We start from the raw sequence: 15,296 nt of genomic DNA, 5'->3' as shown, positions 1-15,296 counted from the left end.
AATCTTAAGTCCTGGAAGACGAATTGTTTTGAATCTAGAGTACTCCATTTAATCAGTTAGTGGTTCTTAATCGTTATTTCGATCATTAAATTGCAAGTAAAACTTTGTAAAAATATTAACATTCACTCAAACTGAAAAATTTCTCAACATAGAAATGCTTGTATTGTCTGTTCGGAGCCAGAAGGGCATTATCTCTGTGCGTTATGAGTTAACATTATTTCGGCTCAAACCAGATGACATGGCACACAATCATAACTTGTTAAAGTATGCCTCCTCGCAAATGTCTGTGCATAATCATTAGCTAATGTTCGCATTATAAGAAATGTTATCAATTAATTGTCATTTTGTAAACATTAAGTGTATAAATTTAATGGCAATTTAGGTCAAGACATATTAGATAAATGGATATTTACTTGTCACTAATTAATACAGGTTTTTGTGTGAATAGTGGTTGGTATTAGAGTACAATTGTGGCATGAAGAAAGTGATTTGATGTGATATTAACACCCCCCCCCCCTTGCTTTGCTTCATTCTGTGTTTCCTCAGTAATCACAAGTTAACCATTCTTTTCCCTTCTCATTCATGGATTATCACTAACCTTAATTACCTGCTCCCCCTTTTCCATGCTCAAACCATTATAAACAACCCCCTCTATTGACAAACATGTGTACATGTCTGTGCCAGCTCTCAAGGCATGGCTTTGCTGTCATTTTTTGTTATAGTTTTATGTGATGGTTTAATCATTTCCTTCTCTCCTATTTCCTATCTGTTTCACAAGTTAAGAAAAGAAGATCAGAAATATATACGCTCTTATATCTATAAAAAATTATTGTAACTCTGCGTTACTTGGTTGAGGGTTAAAATGCAGGTACATGTATTTACTTGGAGTGATATTTTAGGAAAGGGCATAAAATAAGTATTACTGCTGCTAATACGCAAAGGGGGTATTTTCTATATGAAATTACATGGTGTATGTAAAAGAGCTGTATGATATAGCTTCAGTTGCTGGAATCATGGAAAATGTCACAGTTTTTTATTTGTTATACTGTCTGACTTTCATCTTTTTTTGTTTTGATAGGCATTCTGTAGCAAAGGTGATGGGGTATTAAAGTTCCTTTCATGATTTCAATTACTAACGTGAATTTACTGAAAAGCAGGGTCATATTTCAGTTCTTTTTCTCTCCCTGTTTACCGTTCGATTCATAGAAAATGCTTTTTCATACCAAGTGACTTTTTGTCATGTGATAAACTTAAGGTTTTGATAGATTTTCTTTTTTATCAAAAGACACGATTCTTTTCAAGCACTTTTGAAGTGATCTTTCTTAAATTTTGAACGGAAAGCATTCTAACATTGTCACACCCACCCACCGACTCCTTCCCCCTTCAAGTTTTCTGTTTATTCATTATTTTTTTTTATTTTCAATTTATTTTCGATTTTCTCTTCTCCTCCACCACCCTGTTACCATGGCAATAGTTCCCTTGGAGGCGGCGCCTCACGTGTTTCTGGCCGAGGATGAGAAGATAATGGTGGAGGAGACAAAAGGAAGCGAGACGGTAGTAGAAGAAAAGTGAGTCCCGACGATCTCTTTTTTTTTTTTAAATCTTCACATCATTTTTGACCCCTTCTAATATTCTTATCTTTTAGTTAGTTTTTTAATCAACTTCAAAACCACCTTTTGCTTTCTGATTTGCACCTTCACTTCCTAAGCCGTAACACAATTATCTTCACCTTTTCCTTCCCCATCTCATATTCTTATATTTGGTGGTAGCTATTTACCTCTAATCTTTGAAGTAAATAAAATTTTATTCTTGAAAATCATATTAAGAATGAAAAAAAAATGTCTTCTTTTTCTTCCCCAGACTCCCCCTTTTTACATTTAGATTTCCATGCTCTTTCTCACTTTGCAACAAAACCATTTCATTTTAGAAAATCAATTTCAGAATCATTTTTGTATTCTTATATGCACTTCAATTCTCTCTTTTTAATAGCTAATATTCATATTCATATTCATGTGAAATTATTCATGACGCACAAGTAGCAGACATCCCCCCCCCTCCTCTTTTCCTTGGTATTATTTTCTACGGTAGTGTAATTTCTCTTTATGTTCTCTGACTTATCATTGTTATTTCTTCATTTGTTATCATCACTCATGCATATACCCAATATCATGAACATTATCAAGATCATTGTGATATTTATGGTTATCGTTTCATCATGTACTGTATGCAAAATATTCGCCTTTTCTTCAATATTCCAATATACTTCTAAAATGAATAAATTCAAATTTGTATTATTCAAATTCGTATTATTTGCTTTGAAGTGGAGGAAAAAGGCTACATGTATGCATCATGTTTGCAAAATATTAATGAATGAAACATTTTTATTTTTGTATAAATATGCAGCAAAAATTGTTAACAGGTCAATTTAATGACATGGCTAGAACATTTCTAATTAATTTTGTATTCAAAGACTGAAAATGTGGAAAATTAAACAAAATTTCTGAGAGAACGTTTTACACTATATATTCAATAACATTTGTGATCTCAATGTTCTCATGATTGTATGTATTTTATAAATGTACCTGTACGTACATTATATCATTGCTATAACGATCCTTGGTGTGTTGTTTTGTATTCGTAAACATGTATATGTCACATCTGCCTCCCCCCACTCCTGACAAAGTCTTTTATTACAAACTAGTATTGCTTTATTAACCCACTATTGCCCAGCTGCCACAGCAATGCTACTAACAAACTTTCAAAAGCTAATCCCTGATGCCGAAAAGTTATACTTTCTTTGTTACATGTGTTTTAAAAAAATGCTACTTTCGCAATTTTAACAGCTTGTGTTTTATTACTAATGCCACTCGTATCTTTTCAAAAACCAACCATTGCTGAGCGATGTTATTTTTTTAACTCTAAAAGGCTGAGAAATCTCAGAACATGGTCAATGGTTCATAGTCCCAAATTGTTCACAAAGAAAATCTTGACAAAAATGGCAGCTTAACAGTTCTACATTGCTTTCTAGATTCCTTTGATTTACATGATCGTTAAACAGTTCAAATTAGAGGGGCCAAGTTAAATCATTGTTAATGTAATGTAAAGAAGAAAAAAAAAGTGTTTATGTGTTAATAAAGGATGCATAACATATCCTATGGCAACATCATGTCATGTTCTAACAAAACCAACTTGCAGAATGTTGTGTGGCTGTATAATAAATGTATACATGTATGTATGTACTTACTCAATCCTATGTTCATATTTGATCATAATATCATCTATATCTCCTCTGTGTATTGTCTCTCTGTATGATTAATTAACTTGATTTATCTCTCTCCCCCTTTTTGGCTTTCTGTCATCTCTTTTTTCTGCACCGTGCCCCCTCCCCCCCCCCCCCCCCATCACCGGAACAAAACTATATCATCTGCCCTTCCTCCATCTGTGACCCCCCCCCCCCCAAAAAAAAAAATAAATAAATAAAAAAAAATCAATTTGCCCTTTGATCGTATGGTATGGTTTGATGTGGCGTAGACCCCCGAAACTGTGGCCCATTCACCAGATGAAAAAAATGACGGCCTATAAGCTGAGTGGGGGGCTGAGTGCGTTGAACGGGGTGCTGAGAGTGTAGCGCCCCCTCCCTTTCTTCGGTAAGGCTTGCTCGACTCGTTGTATGGCTCCCCCACTCCCTATCCTTTCCTTGTGCAGAATGACGAAGTGCGTTTTGTCTCCTCCTTGCTCGCTGTTTTGTGAATGCCTTGTCGTTTGGTGATCCTGTAGATTCTGATGTATAACGGAGAGAAGCATGTTACATCGATGTCCTTGGGTGGTATTCTTGAAAGCAGACTAACTTTAGTCCATGGTTTAATCCACCGACTAAGTATTGGAATGCCAAGTGTCCATATGAGTATGTTTTTGAATAATTTAAACTGTCACTAAATTAAAATAAAATGTACTGGTAATATTATATTCAATAAACAAAAATATAACTGATATAATTATGTTATCATGATAATTTAGGGACATATCAAATTATTCAAAAATATATTCATATGGACACTTGGCATTCCATACTTAGTTGGAGGATTAAACCATGGACTAGTTAGTTCGCTTTCGAGAATATCACCAGTTCATACGCTGCATTGTTCAGGTTATGGTCAGGGTTAGCGTTGGTGCATTCTCTCATGTTCACATCAGTATCTATGGGATAACCTGTCACTTAGTTGTGCAAGATTGTTTGTTGACTATTCTTTTTGCATGCTTTCACTGCAAGTCGCAAACACTCGCATCGTGTGATAAATTTTGTAAAGATTGTTTGCATGCTTACCGAAGGACCAGTATTGCATCCTTGCATTCACATCTGCGAGTAAAGGATCATCTTCTTTATATCAAGTTGACATCAATTCCGCTCTCAGTAGACAATATGCTGTGTGACATGAATTTATGTTGAATTCATGAACATAAGAGGGAAAAGAGCCCAACCCCATCAAAATACTTTGTGAGTTATAAAGAATAAAAGTGTATATTATAAAAGGCTTCCTAGAGATTAAAACATCCTTTCTTTAAATATCGTTCTTTTTCTCTTTGTAAATGACTCAAAATCTATTTGATGGAGTTGGAATCTTCTTACTCAAGTTGCCTTGTCTAGAAGGCCCTTTAATTGCTTATTTATTTGCATTGTTTATAGAAAGCAAAAGTAGCCTGGAAATATGCCCACTTTTCCCCACTCAATGTCATGTAAATAGCCTTATCTTCTGCATGTTATTGTTCTTTGTATTTAATGCACTTTCAACAAGTTTTTCCTGTGATTTCTTTTTTATAGAACCTATTTAATTTAGTTTTGATATACGATTAATGCAAGGGTCTTGGATAATAGGACAATGCCTTGATTTATCATTACATTAAACCAATCGAAAGTGACAGCCTTTTCCATTTTCTGTTCATAATTTTGCTTAATGTATTCCATCAAATTGTTTATATCCAGTACACAGGGGCACATCCAAAAAGAAAATTTAATAAGTACCCCCCCCCCAAAAAAAAAGGGGGGGGGGGTGTATTGACCCTAGTGATCTCCTGGATTATACCTTAATTATGAGGTAATAGTCCTGTAGATGAGTCACACCTTTATAGACACTTAGACAGCGTAGAAGTAATACAGAAAACTTTCATTGGTTGGGATAATTATAACATGTAGTTTAAGCTTCTACAAACCTTAAAGCTCGCCTTCTAAATGTTAAGGTTGGTAGAACCTTAAACTACATGTTACAGCATGGAAGTGTTTTCATATAATGTACTCAAATATCCAGAATTTCCTATCATTAATATGAAGCAACAACTACAAAAATACAAAAATAGGGGAGAGGGTCCAGACCCCCATGAACACCCCCCCCCCCCCCCCCAGTATGCCCCTGAGTACACTTATGCGATACGATACTCTTGTAGACCAGTATCAGTTAAAAAGTCATTAAGTGTGCTTGTAATATACTTGGTTATCTACCGGTACTTGACTTTCCTAAGAAAAAATTGCCCTAATGTCTTGACAAGCCCCCCCAAATTGGGGAGAGATGGTCCAGATCCCCCTCCCCCACCCCCAATTTGCCTCTGAGTAAATTAAGAACTCTTTTAGTTTGCTTGTATATTGTATGCATGTCAGTTTCTGAGCAAACTGCCTTCTTATAAAAAATGACCAAAACAGGCAAGCATTCAAGAATAGCTGTACATTGACATCGTTGACCTTTATTTGCTCGCTCTGAGACAAACAAGCCAGATTTATTTTTATCCATTCTAGACGTTCTTCCCAGTACTTTGCTTTTTCCAGCTGTTTTGATTGTTCCAACTCTTTTGGCTTTCCGCTGCATTAGTCCTTCAGATTCTAATTTGTACTACAATAATTGCAGAATCTTGGAGTATAGAAAAAATAGTGAGGTGAAATGATTTAAGTGACCAGCCAAGAAGTCCTGCTTACACCTTTTTTGCTTGTATGCAAATATATTTTGTATATTGTGTTCTCTGAGAGCCAGGACAGTTTTCTTGAGGAAAGCAAATAAAGCAATGTAGCTGGAAAACTAAGAATAAATGAATTTAAATGATAATAAAATACAAACCACAAACTATTTTGTAGGTGATTGCTACACTTTAAATTTAGGGAGAAAAAAATTTACCCTCTCCCCTCCAATCATTAATTTCCCTTCTGTTGATTTTTCCCAAATATGGGTTTTCCTCCCAGACATTCATGAAATAACCAAACATTGCTATGTTCAAGAGATTCTAAAAGATTTGCACTCGGAAATGTAAGATAATTCAACGTCCTGTGTAGCTGTAAGATATATGTGGCATGACCTTAAATAGGATATACTGCCCCCCCCCAAAAAAAAAACAAAATTATTGTGAAATAATAGTTTTTCAAGTTTGCAATAATACATTTTGAAGCTCAAAATCTAATCTGATTGTGAATTCAATTAGTCCAAATCTAATTAAGAGAATCCTTGATATGTCATACTAAAAATTGGCAACTCTACAATGTCGAATGCAAGCATTGAAATTTGAATTCATTTATGAAGTAATTAATTTATTTGTTCATATTTTTGTTTGTTCTTCTGATTATTCTTATTCTATTAATTATCATTATCATTAGTAGCAGTAGTAGTACTACTAGTAGTCGTAGTAGTAGGAGTAGAAGTAGTGATCTTTATAAAAAGGTTTTACTCCACTTGATTTACAAGACCAGATTGCTTGCTCCCTTGAAAAGTGTTTTTCATTAATACCTGTGCGAAGGTAATCTTACATGTACATACAGACTACCTTCTCATAACTACCACTTGTTAACAAATATCGCCCTTGTGTGGTCTGTACATACAGGTTTCACTGTAATTGATTGGCTGAACTTGAGAACAGTCATGTTTCCTGTCTAATGTTCCCATGCTTCTCAACCAATTTAACATTCTCTAATTGATGTCTAGAACCTCAATGCCCTGCTATTTGTTTTCCACTTTAGAGCCCCACTGCACTACTTATAGCTACTTGCGCCCTCTATATAGCAAACAATGCCTAAGCGGTACCCCATGACCCCCTTTTTCTTATGTTAATTGAGAGCTGATTTGATGAGATAACCACCTGTCCGTGGCCATGCAGGGAGATTTAATCCCTCCTGGCCAAACTAGTGCAGAGGGACTTTAAAGGCAGGGTGATCTACTGACACTACTTTAGATTTACACATACAGTACTGCTTGAATGAATGTTACAAATAGATGTTATGAATGATAAGATAACACAATAACACCCCTTCTCCCCCCCCCCCCCCCCCCCCCCCAGCAAAACAAATTACCTACACTGTACATAAAGAAAACTTTTTTTAAATGTGAACAAAAAACAAAACAAAGTAATAACATTTTATTCCAGCACCTTATTTTAGCACACTAATCAATCTTTGCTATACTTAGGTACATTTCATTGTTGTAATGATAGGATGGATTTATGCATTATGGACCTATAAAAGCCAGAAATAATATGTAAATGTACATTTTACTAATATAAGTAAAGAAAAGAGAAAATGCACATGTCCTGCCAACAAATTTCCTGGACTTGTCGTTTTCAAAACCTCCTAATGAAAGTAATTATGTGCTGAATTTTATTGCATCACTTCATGATCTTAGTACTTGTATCATTTTATTCTGTTTATCACATCATATGGATATGTTTACTAGACTTCTGAAACTGCATCTGCATGCAATTTCTTTTCATCCAATGTTTATCATTTGCCTCATATGCAACTTTCATTTTCTAGTGAATATGTTAATTATTTGTCTTGCTTGCAAATTCTTTTACAAGCAAATTTCTATTTATCATCCTGTTAAAGCATGTCCCTTGTTTCAGCTCGGCATCATGACTGTTTTGATATCTTGCATTTTGAACAATTAAAGTTATGAATGTATTGCATAGGAGTTATTAGGCTGAAGCATGGTTGAGATTATACACAGATTATGTTTAAAAAACAACTAGAAATCAGTATGAAGATAAATGTATGAATGTAAGCTATAAATGAACATATTATTATTTAGACTATTCTTTCTCTAACATATGTTTATAATTACTCAATAAATGTTTAGACTTTGTAGCATTCATAATGTAGCTATGCCATACCAGTTGCAGATTGATTTAGAAGGGGCAAAACTGGTCTGTATATGCGAGCCCCAGGCAATTTTTGCCGGGAGTTTTTGCAATTCAGTGTGATTCCTAGTGAAAATTGTCACTAATTCACATTTCCCCTGAAACTTTGAGTCTGCGACTAGTCCCAAGCTGTCGCAGCCCAGTGAGATACTAGCTTGATTAGCTAGGTGTGGTGTCGCAGCTAGGTTTAGTGTTTGGTCCAGGGTTAAATTTAGGAATTCGGATAGTACAGGATAGTTTCCTAGGAGCAATCATTCACCATTTTGTTCTCATCTTTTTCACCCCAGAACCCTTGTAGATACCGTCTACGCCCTCCGAGACCAAGTCAAGGACCTCATGGATGAAACCAAACGACTCAAATGCGATCTGGACGATGAGCGCAAAGCCCGGCGGCGGCTCGAGACTTCCGTTAGGCACTCCATCGCAAAATACGACAAGGAGGAGACGAACTTATGACATGGGCAGTCTGTGACGTGTCTCTGATCTCCTTCCCTTATGTTTCATCTATACCATCTATTTTTTTTTTCTTTTCATGTACACATCACGTTATTGCTTGACGTTCGAAAAAAACACTCCACCGCGAAATATGGCAAGTTTATAGACAAGACAGAATTACGATGAGGGCGACCTTTAACATTTGTCCAATCTCCTTCACGTGTGGTTGATACGGTCTACTTTAATTTCGCATCATCATATCAGTTCTCCAATGCTCAAGACATCCAAAGACACTCCAGCGCAAAGTACGGCAAGTTTTACTCAACAAACTTTTGACACGAGCGGTTAATGGTGCATCTTTGATCTCCTTCCACTTTGATTTGATACCGTTTTTTGTTGTCTGCGTACACATCAAATTAACTCTTTTAGAGATGTTCGTAAGACACTCAATCGCAAAATACGACAAGTTCGACGAGACAATCCAATGATTCATCGAAATCCATCGTTCAAGGCTTTGATCGGGACTCTATAAAATATGACGAGACATGTGTAGTCTTCAACATTTCTCTGATTCCTTTCGTTTTGTGCTTTGGTGCGGTCTTCTTCTTACGTTTTCGTCTTGTACACATCAAACCGCCATTGTTCATGTTATTTAGTGACGACTCACAACAGACAATACACATGAATGTTTTGTATAATACTCGTAGCAGCTCGGAAACTACTTGCTTATCATATTTGCCACTCTAAGTTAATGTGCACTTTCTTTAATTTTACTCACGTGCAAGGAAAAATAGGGAAACTGTATTTAATGCGTCACACACTTGTTTATAATGTTCACAATATTTTGTTAGCTGTCTGATATAAGCCTGCAATTCCGTGAATTGTTGATGCATTTATATATCGTCTGGTCGGGAACAGAAGGGCATTGGCCTTTCATGGAGTTAACGCCCTTCTGGCTCTCAGCAGACAACATGACATGAACAGAATTACTTGGCGTACCCAAGCTTATGTGCAACATTTTAATTTTCAAAGGTCACATGAAGCTCAATGAGCATCATTTTTATCCATTCAGATGCGAAAAGTTGTTAACTCTGTCTGAAAGGATACACGTACGTGGTAGTTGCCCTGCCGACTCTGGCTATCGGCAGACTAATATTGGAAGCCTAGCAGCGAAAAATGCTTTTCCAACCACAGTTTTTCAGTTTAGAAGGGTCCAACACATCGACCTGTCTCTAATAAGCAACCCAAATTTTTCCAATTTGTCATTTTCTAATTGAGCAAACCAGGGATCTATTGGAATATCTTTATTCTTTTTCATTTTCTTTGTTATTTTAATATTGTTATACTCTTCAAGGCAAACATCAATTTTTTTTGTAAAGTCCCGCCTCACAATACTAACAAAGTTTTTTGTGAGAGAGTGCACTCGTGCAGACTTGTAGAAACTCCTCTGAATGGACATAGGCAAAGAGACAATTTGAAACAAGATAGACAAAGAGAGACGATTTTGAAACGAGAAAGTGCATCTTACCGAAATGCTAGATATATTTCCATATTTACTTGATGAATAATAGTTAACAATTGCCAAATTCTCTCTTTGCTATGCCATTTATGCAGTATCTGTGTTCAGTATGAGTCTGCCTTGTCAAGCACTATAATTATATTCCTCCTCCCTTTCTATCCCTCTGATAGGATCTTAAGCCGTAGGTTCCTTGGTTACTCAAGCATTTTCTTCTTCAAAACCGACGAATCAAAAGCCTTTTCTTTACAAATAGTGTTACTAAACAAGACTGAATAATAGTCAAATGGCCACCAAAAAAGAAAAACTGTTCTATGTTATTAATGATTAACAAGTTTGAAAGATGTACATGTACAGTTAAGACGTCTTTGTCTTTTTCTTAAAACAAAATTGATTACACAGAAAGTGCCGTATTTTATGGAGGCCAGATCGTAGCTACGTTTTGCAGGAAAGTTGCCCTAAAGCCTGGATGCTCTTTGTAACTCAGTCATAATTTTTCTTAATTTTATGAGATATATTTTGTATTTATACAGACTCTAAGGGTACTTGTTGGTAAAAGACAGTTTCTGATTTCAATTGTTCTTTATTAAGATACTTAGAATATATAAAGTTTATAATATGATTGATTTCAAATGTGTTGGACATGACATGTTACATCTGTGCAGAACAGCGAAACGCTCAACCATTCTTCACTTATCAGCAAGACTTGTTCAGTTGTACTGTACTATATTTACGTCATTTTGTACGTTTCTCTCGCAACGAGGGAAAAGAGTGGGCCTGTAAAATATTAGCATGCCCACCAATGGTTTGTATAAAGAGAAAAGGAAAATAGTAATTTTTTTATATTAATAGATACTACAAAGCATTGTGTTTTAGAACACTAACCTTTAAGAAATTTAATCTTGAGCCCTGTTCGACCTGGCGCAGTAAACCATCTCAAAACGTATAAATTAATCTGTGAAAATGAATGACTAGTTGGGTGAAGAAACTGATGTGGGGGTGCCATGGTATAGTGGTTCATTCACTTGACCCTTAATCTAAGGGTTGAGGGTTCAAAACCCAGCCCGGCACTTATGTCCTGTAGCAAGGCATTAATCCTAATTTGCCACTCTCCACCCATGTGTGAAATGGGCGCCTGGCGATTAATAGCTGAGGTAATGATAATTGCAGAGCCTGCAGGAAAATTATACCAATCATGTTGCTTGCCTGGGTTAACAAGATCAAACGTATGTACACTTAATAAGCATGCAACAAAGCCCCAATTGTTGTACCTTCATCTCTTTTAAAATAAAGAGATATATGAGAAGCAGTAGACTAGTGTCATGAGAGTATATGATCACCCCCCCCCCCCCCCCTCTTCCCCCCCCCCCATTCTCACTTCTTTTTTTTTAAAGATGGTTTACCGTGCTGGGTCTGAACAGGGCCTCATTGGGCAAGATGCATAGTACTGGAATGTTAATTCTTGTGACATAATAATATGATATGTATATAGAACATTAAATTTCAGCTCCTACACTTATATAAACTTAGATTGATTTATTCGTGACATTTTTAAGGGTATACTTTTGTATCATGTATGTATGTGAAGATTAATATTTCATACATACTTTTTGTTCAGAAATGGGAATTTTCTTTTGTGTTAGATCTTTCTTCGTAGTCGTTACTTCTATTTCACATTTGTGGTCAAGTTTTCTTACAACTGGAAGTTGTGTGGCTCAGTTAATCATTTTCGGACGCAAATTGGCTTCATATGAGCATGAAATATTACTGATACTTCAAAAGCTTCTCAATTTCAAGGAGTTGGTTAAGATAATCTACGCTAGATATTTTTCTACATAATTATATGAGGTATTATGTACGATTCTTTGAGACAGCAAAAACGTAAAAACTGGGATGGATATTGTGCTTTAAATGTTGTGCAGCATCTGAGGAAGTTAAGAAAATTTCATCGTTACCCCTCTAACTGCTGTATTCTCTTATTCCTGTAGGTTTAAAGGGGAAGGAAACCCTGATACAAACCTGGTTTTAATAGAAGCAGAAAAGTATGAGAAACAGATCAGTAAAAGTTTGAGCCAGATCCGAATATATATAAGAAAGTTAGGATGTTTTGAAGTTGCAATCGATTAAACACAAATTGGCAACTTTGTGACGGATCATACAAGGTCCTCTCCCACAGGGACTCGGTTTAAAAACGTCCTTTTCAAGGGACAGATGAATACGAGCCATATACTTTTGGTGGTTCACAAACACAGTGAAGAAACAAAAATAAGAAATGCTCCCGCCATTATTCACTACTATATCTACTCTCTTGTAAATGGATAAGTGACATACAAGTCAATTAAGAATCCTCCTAATTTCTTATGAATACTATAGTATTTTATTTACCTTTTATATTTTTAACTCGTCTTGTTTTTTCTGCGATCATATTTAAAATGCTAGATGAAGTTCTTTAATTTCTTGTAAGTTATCTACACTGGAGGAGCCTGAAATTTCGTGAGAATTTATATAATATGCTCTTAATAAGTGTTTATTATCTATATTGTGCATTTAGACGATGAGAATAAAGTATTGCACACCACAGGTTATCAGTGAAATAAAACATGCAAAAATAAGATTTTGTGATGCCTGTCTTGGGTTTTTTTTCTTCTTGAGATTAGAGAAAAGTAGAAAAAAGATTACATGTGCAAGTAAAATAGAGAGAGAGGAGGGAGGGGGTGGGAGAAAATAAGAAGTGACGTAGAAACGGTGTGTGCGAAAGAGAGGGAAAAGAAAGTGAAGAAAAGGTGACCGAGAGAGAAAGAAGGAAAACAAAAGGAGAGCGCGAAAAGAAGAAGAAAAAAAGAGAGCGTGGATATAAAACGTTCGGTGTACGTGGGTGTGTGAAAATGAATGTGAGGGGAATTAGGGTGAAATAATTATGGCCGGGAAGCGTTATTTTTTTCTGAGGCACAGATTGGGGTTAGGTGCGTGTTGAGCCTATGGGAAAGTTTAGGTTTAGGGTGAGGGTTAAATCAAGCCCTCTTTTTTTTTTTTTAAACCCCAATGTTTGCCGCAGAAGAAAATAACGCGGCCGGGAAAGGGTGAAACAGATATCTATTAAGAGAGAGGGAGAGAGAGAGAGAGAGAAAGAGAGAGAAAGAGAGAGAGGTGGGATTGAGAGTGTGTGAAAGAGGAGGAGTATAAAGTCAAACTGACAGAAAGACTGGAAACAATGCTAACAAAAGAGGAGTGGTCTGAAATCATATTTCATAATTTAATTAAAATGACTCGTTATCTAGAAAAAAAATTGTGAAACGCGCCAAGAATTCTCCATTCTTACTCCTTACGACTCATTAAAATCATATTTGACCTTTCTGTTCTAGATAAGCAAGAGAAGAACAAGTACAGATTTTTTTACCTACAGACTTATCTTGACTCCCGCCCAAAATCGTGGCTCCACAAGGCCTTTTAGGGGTATTGAATAACGCGCTGTCCAACAAAATATTGCTCATGTTCAAGTACAAGTTTATTTGTCTTTCTTCCAACATGAATGTAATACAATTTAACAAATTTATTTATAACATGTAGAGTATAATTATGAAAGGAACACTTATGAGGATCAAGTTCAAATATTGCATTTAAGTGAGGAAACAAAAGAAGCAAAGACGAGGAGACCTACTTAAAGCTTAGCTTGTAGAGGTCAGGTCCCTCAAAACAATAACATATAGACAGCAACAACAAAAACAGCCTGGTTATATAATAGAATAATAAAAGAAATGTTTGCCAAAGGCGCTAAAAAGTATTAAGACAAATAACTATCAACTATAACCATGTGATTATAAAAACCAGTGGCGGATTTAGGGGGCATAGGGGGCACGTGCCCCCCCCCCCCGGTAAAAAAAAAATGGGGAAGGGGGTAAAAGAAAAAGGGAGAAAAAGGAGGGGGAAAGAAAAAGGCCGGAGAAAAGAAAGAAAAGAGAAGAGGAAGAAAAGAGAAGAGGAAGAAAAGAGGGAGGAGAGAAAAGGGAGGGGAAAGGAAGAAAGCGGAAGAGAGAGCAGAGAAAAAGCGGACAAGGCAAAGGGGGATGATATTATTAGAAGGTGTTTTTTTTACCGGGAAAGGGGCGGGGGGCACGCAATTTTGCATTGTGCATTATATGGGGTCTCTCTTGCCAGGCGTGTAGCCCGCCCCCCCCCCCAAAAAAAAGATCTTCCTGAAAGAGAATTAAACAACGATAGAAGAGAGGTGCGAGAACATGAGGAAGTGCATTTCTTTTAAAAGAATAATGGGATAACAACCAGGGGCGTCGCTAAAGGGGGGGGGGGGGGTGTGGGGGTGGGGTGAGGTGAAAAACTGAATTCAGACAAGGATTAAGAAACGAAAACAGTACAACGGATCGTCTTCTTTCTCTAATAATCAAATGAAACGTGAAAGCCTCCGCGCTTCGCGCGGGAGGGGGGAGGGGGAGATAACTTAATTCAGACAAGGATTAAGTGAGAACGGTACAACAAATCGTCTTCTTTCTTTCTAATAATTTAATGAAACGTGAAAGCTTCCGCGCTTCGAGAGAGTTTTTTTTTCCAGGAGGTGGCGGTGGACATTATTCTACCAAATGTGGTTCTCAAATTGCAATAGATCCCTACTCTTGGAGAGGGGAGGAGAAAGCAATTTACGTCATATTACTCCAGGAAGTGCCTGAAAATGCGCCTAATTTGGTTCTAAAATTGCAAATGCTTCCCAGACCCACCCCCGCTTGGTCGCTCCGCTCCCGGGCCCTGGTGACGCCTCGCCCTGTCGCTTCGCCCATTTATTTTTCATGTATTTCACCCCAAGCGATTTTGTGCCCCCCCCCCCCTCCGGTAAGAAATTCCCGGACTCGCCACTGAACATGTTAGGTCCATGGTTAAACTGAGTAATAAAAAAGGTGGAGAGAAGAGACTATGTACAAAAGGGGCGATAAGAGTGATAATAAACGTGGGATATAGAAATGGAGAGAGGGGGCGGGAGAGGAGAGAGAGAGAGAGAGAGAGAGAGAGAGAGAGAGAGGGGGGGGGGGGGGGGGGTGTCGTGGTCGAGTGGTTTAAGGCGCTTGACTGGAGATGCGAAGGTCGAGGGTTCGAATTCCGACATGGCACTAATCCTTTGGCAAGATATTAACCTGCAGTTGCTCCTATCCACACAGGTGTTAAATGGGTACCGGTA

General features: G+C 36.9%; 1 protein-coding gene across 4 annotated transcripts in view; it reads left to right on the top strand.

Annotated features, from left to right (window-relative positions):
- Positions 1-12,728, top strand: part of LOC578870 (rho guanine nucleotide exchange factor 7) — a 56,725-nt gene extending 43,997 nt beyond the window's left edge. For 2 of the 4 annotated variants that reach the window (XM_003726514.3, XM_030981988.1), the window contains 2 exons: positions 1,475-1,568; positions 8,451-12,728. In XM_003726514.3, the coding sequence (XP_003726562.1) occupies positions 1,475-1,568; positions 8,451-8,619 (263 nt within the window). In that variant the 3' untranslated portion in view covers positions 8,620-12,728. Of the gene's footprint in view, positions 1-1,474; positions 1,569-3,531; positions 3,648-8,450 lie in introns of all 4 variants that reach the window. The other 2 variants (XM_011678814.2, XM_003726515.3) reach the window with 2 other exon arrangements.
- The last annotated feature ends 2,568 nt before the right edge of the window (positions 12,729-15,296 follow it).

This window comes from Strongylocentrotus purpuratus, unplaced genomic scaffold (assembly GCF_000002235.5).
Source record: "Strongylocentrotus purpuratus isolate Spur 01 unplaced genomic scaffold, Spur_5.0 spur5_scaffold_12, whole genome shotgun sequence".
NCBI lineage: Eukaryota > Metazoa > Echinodermata > Echinoidea > Camarodonta > Strongylocentrotidae > Strongylocentrotus > Strongylocentrotus purpuratus.
The sequence above is the reverse complement of the archived record's forward strand: the minus strand, read 5'-3'. Positions and strand labels throughout refer to the sequence as shown.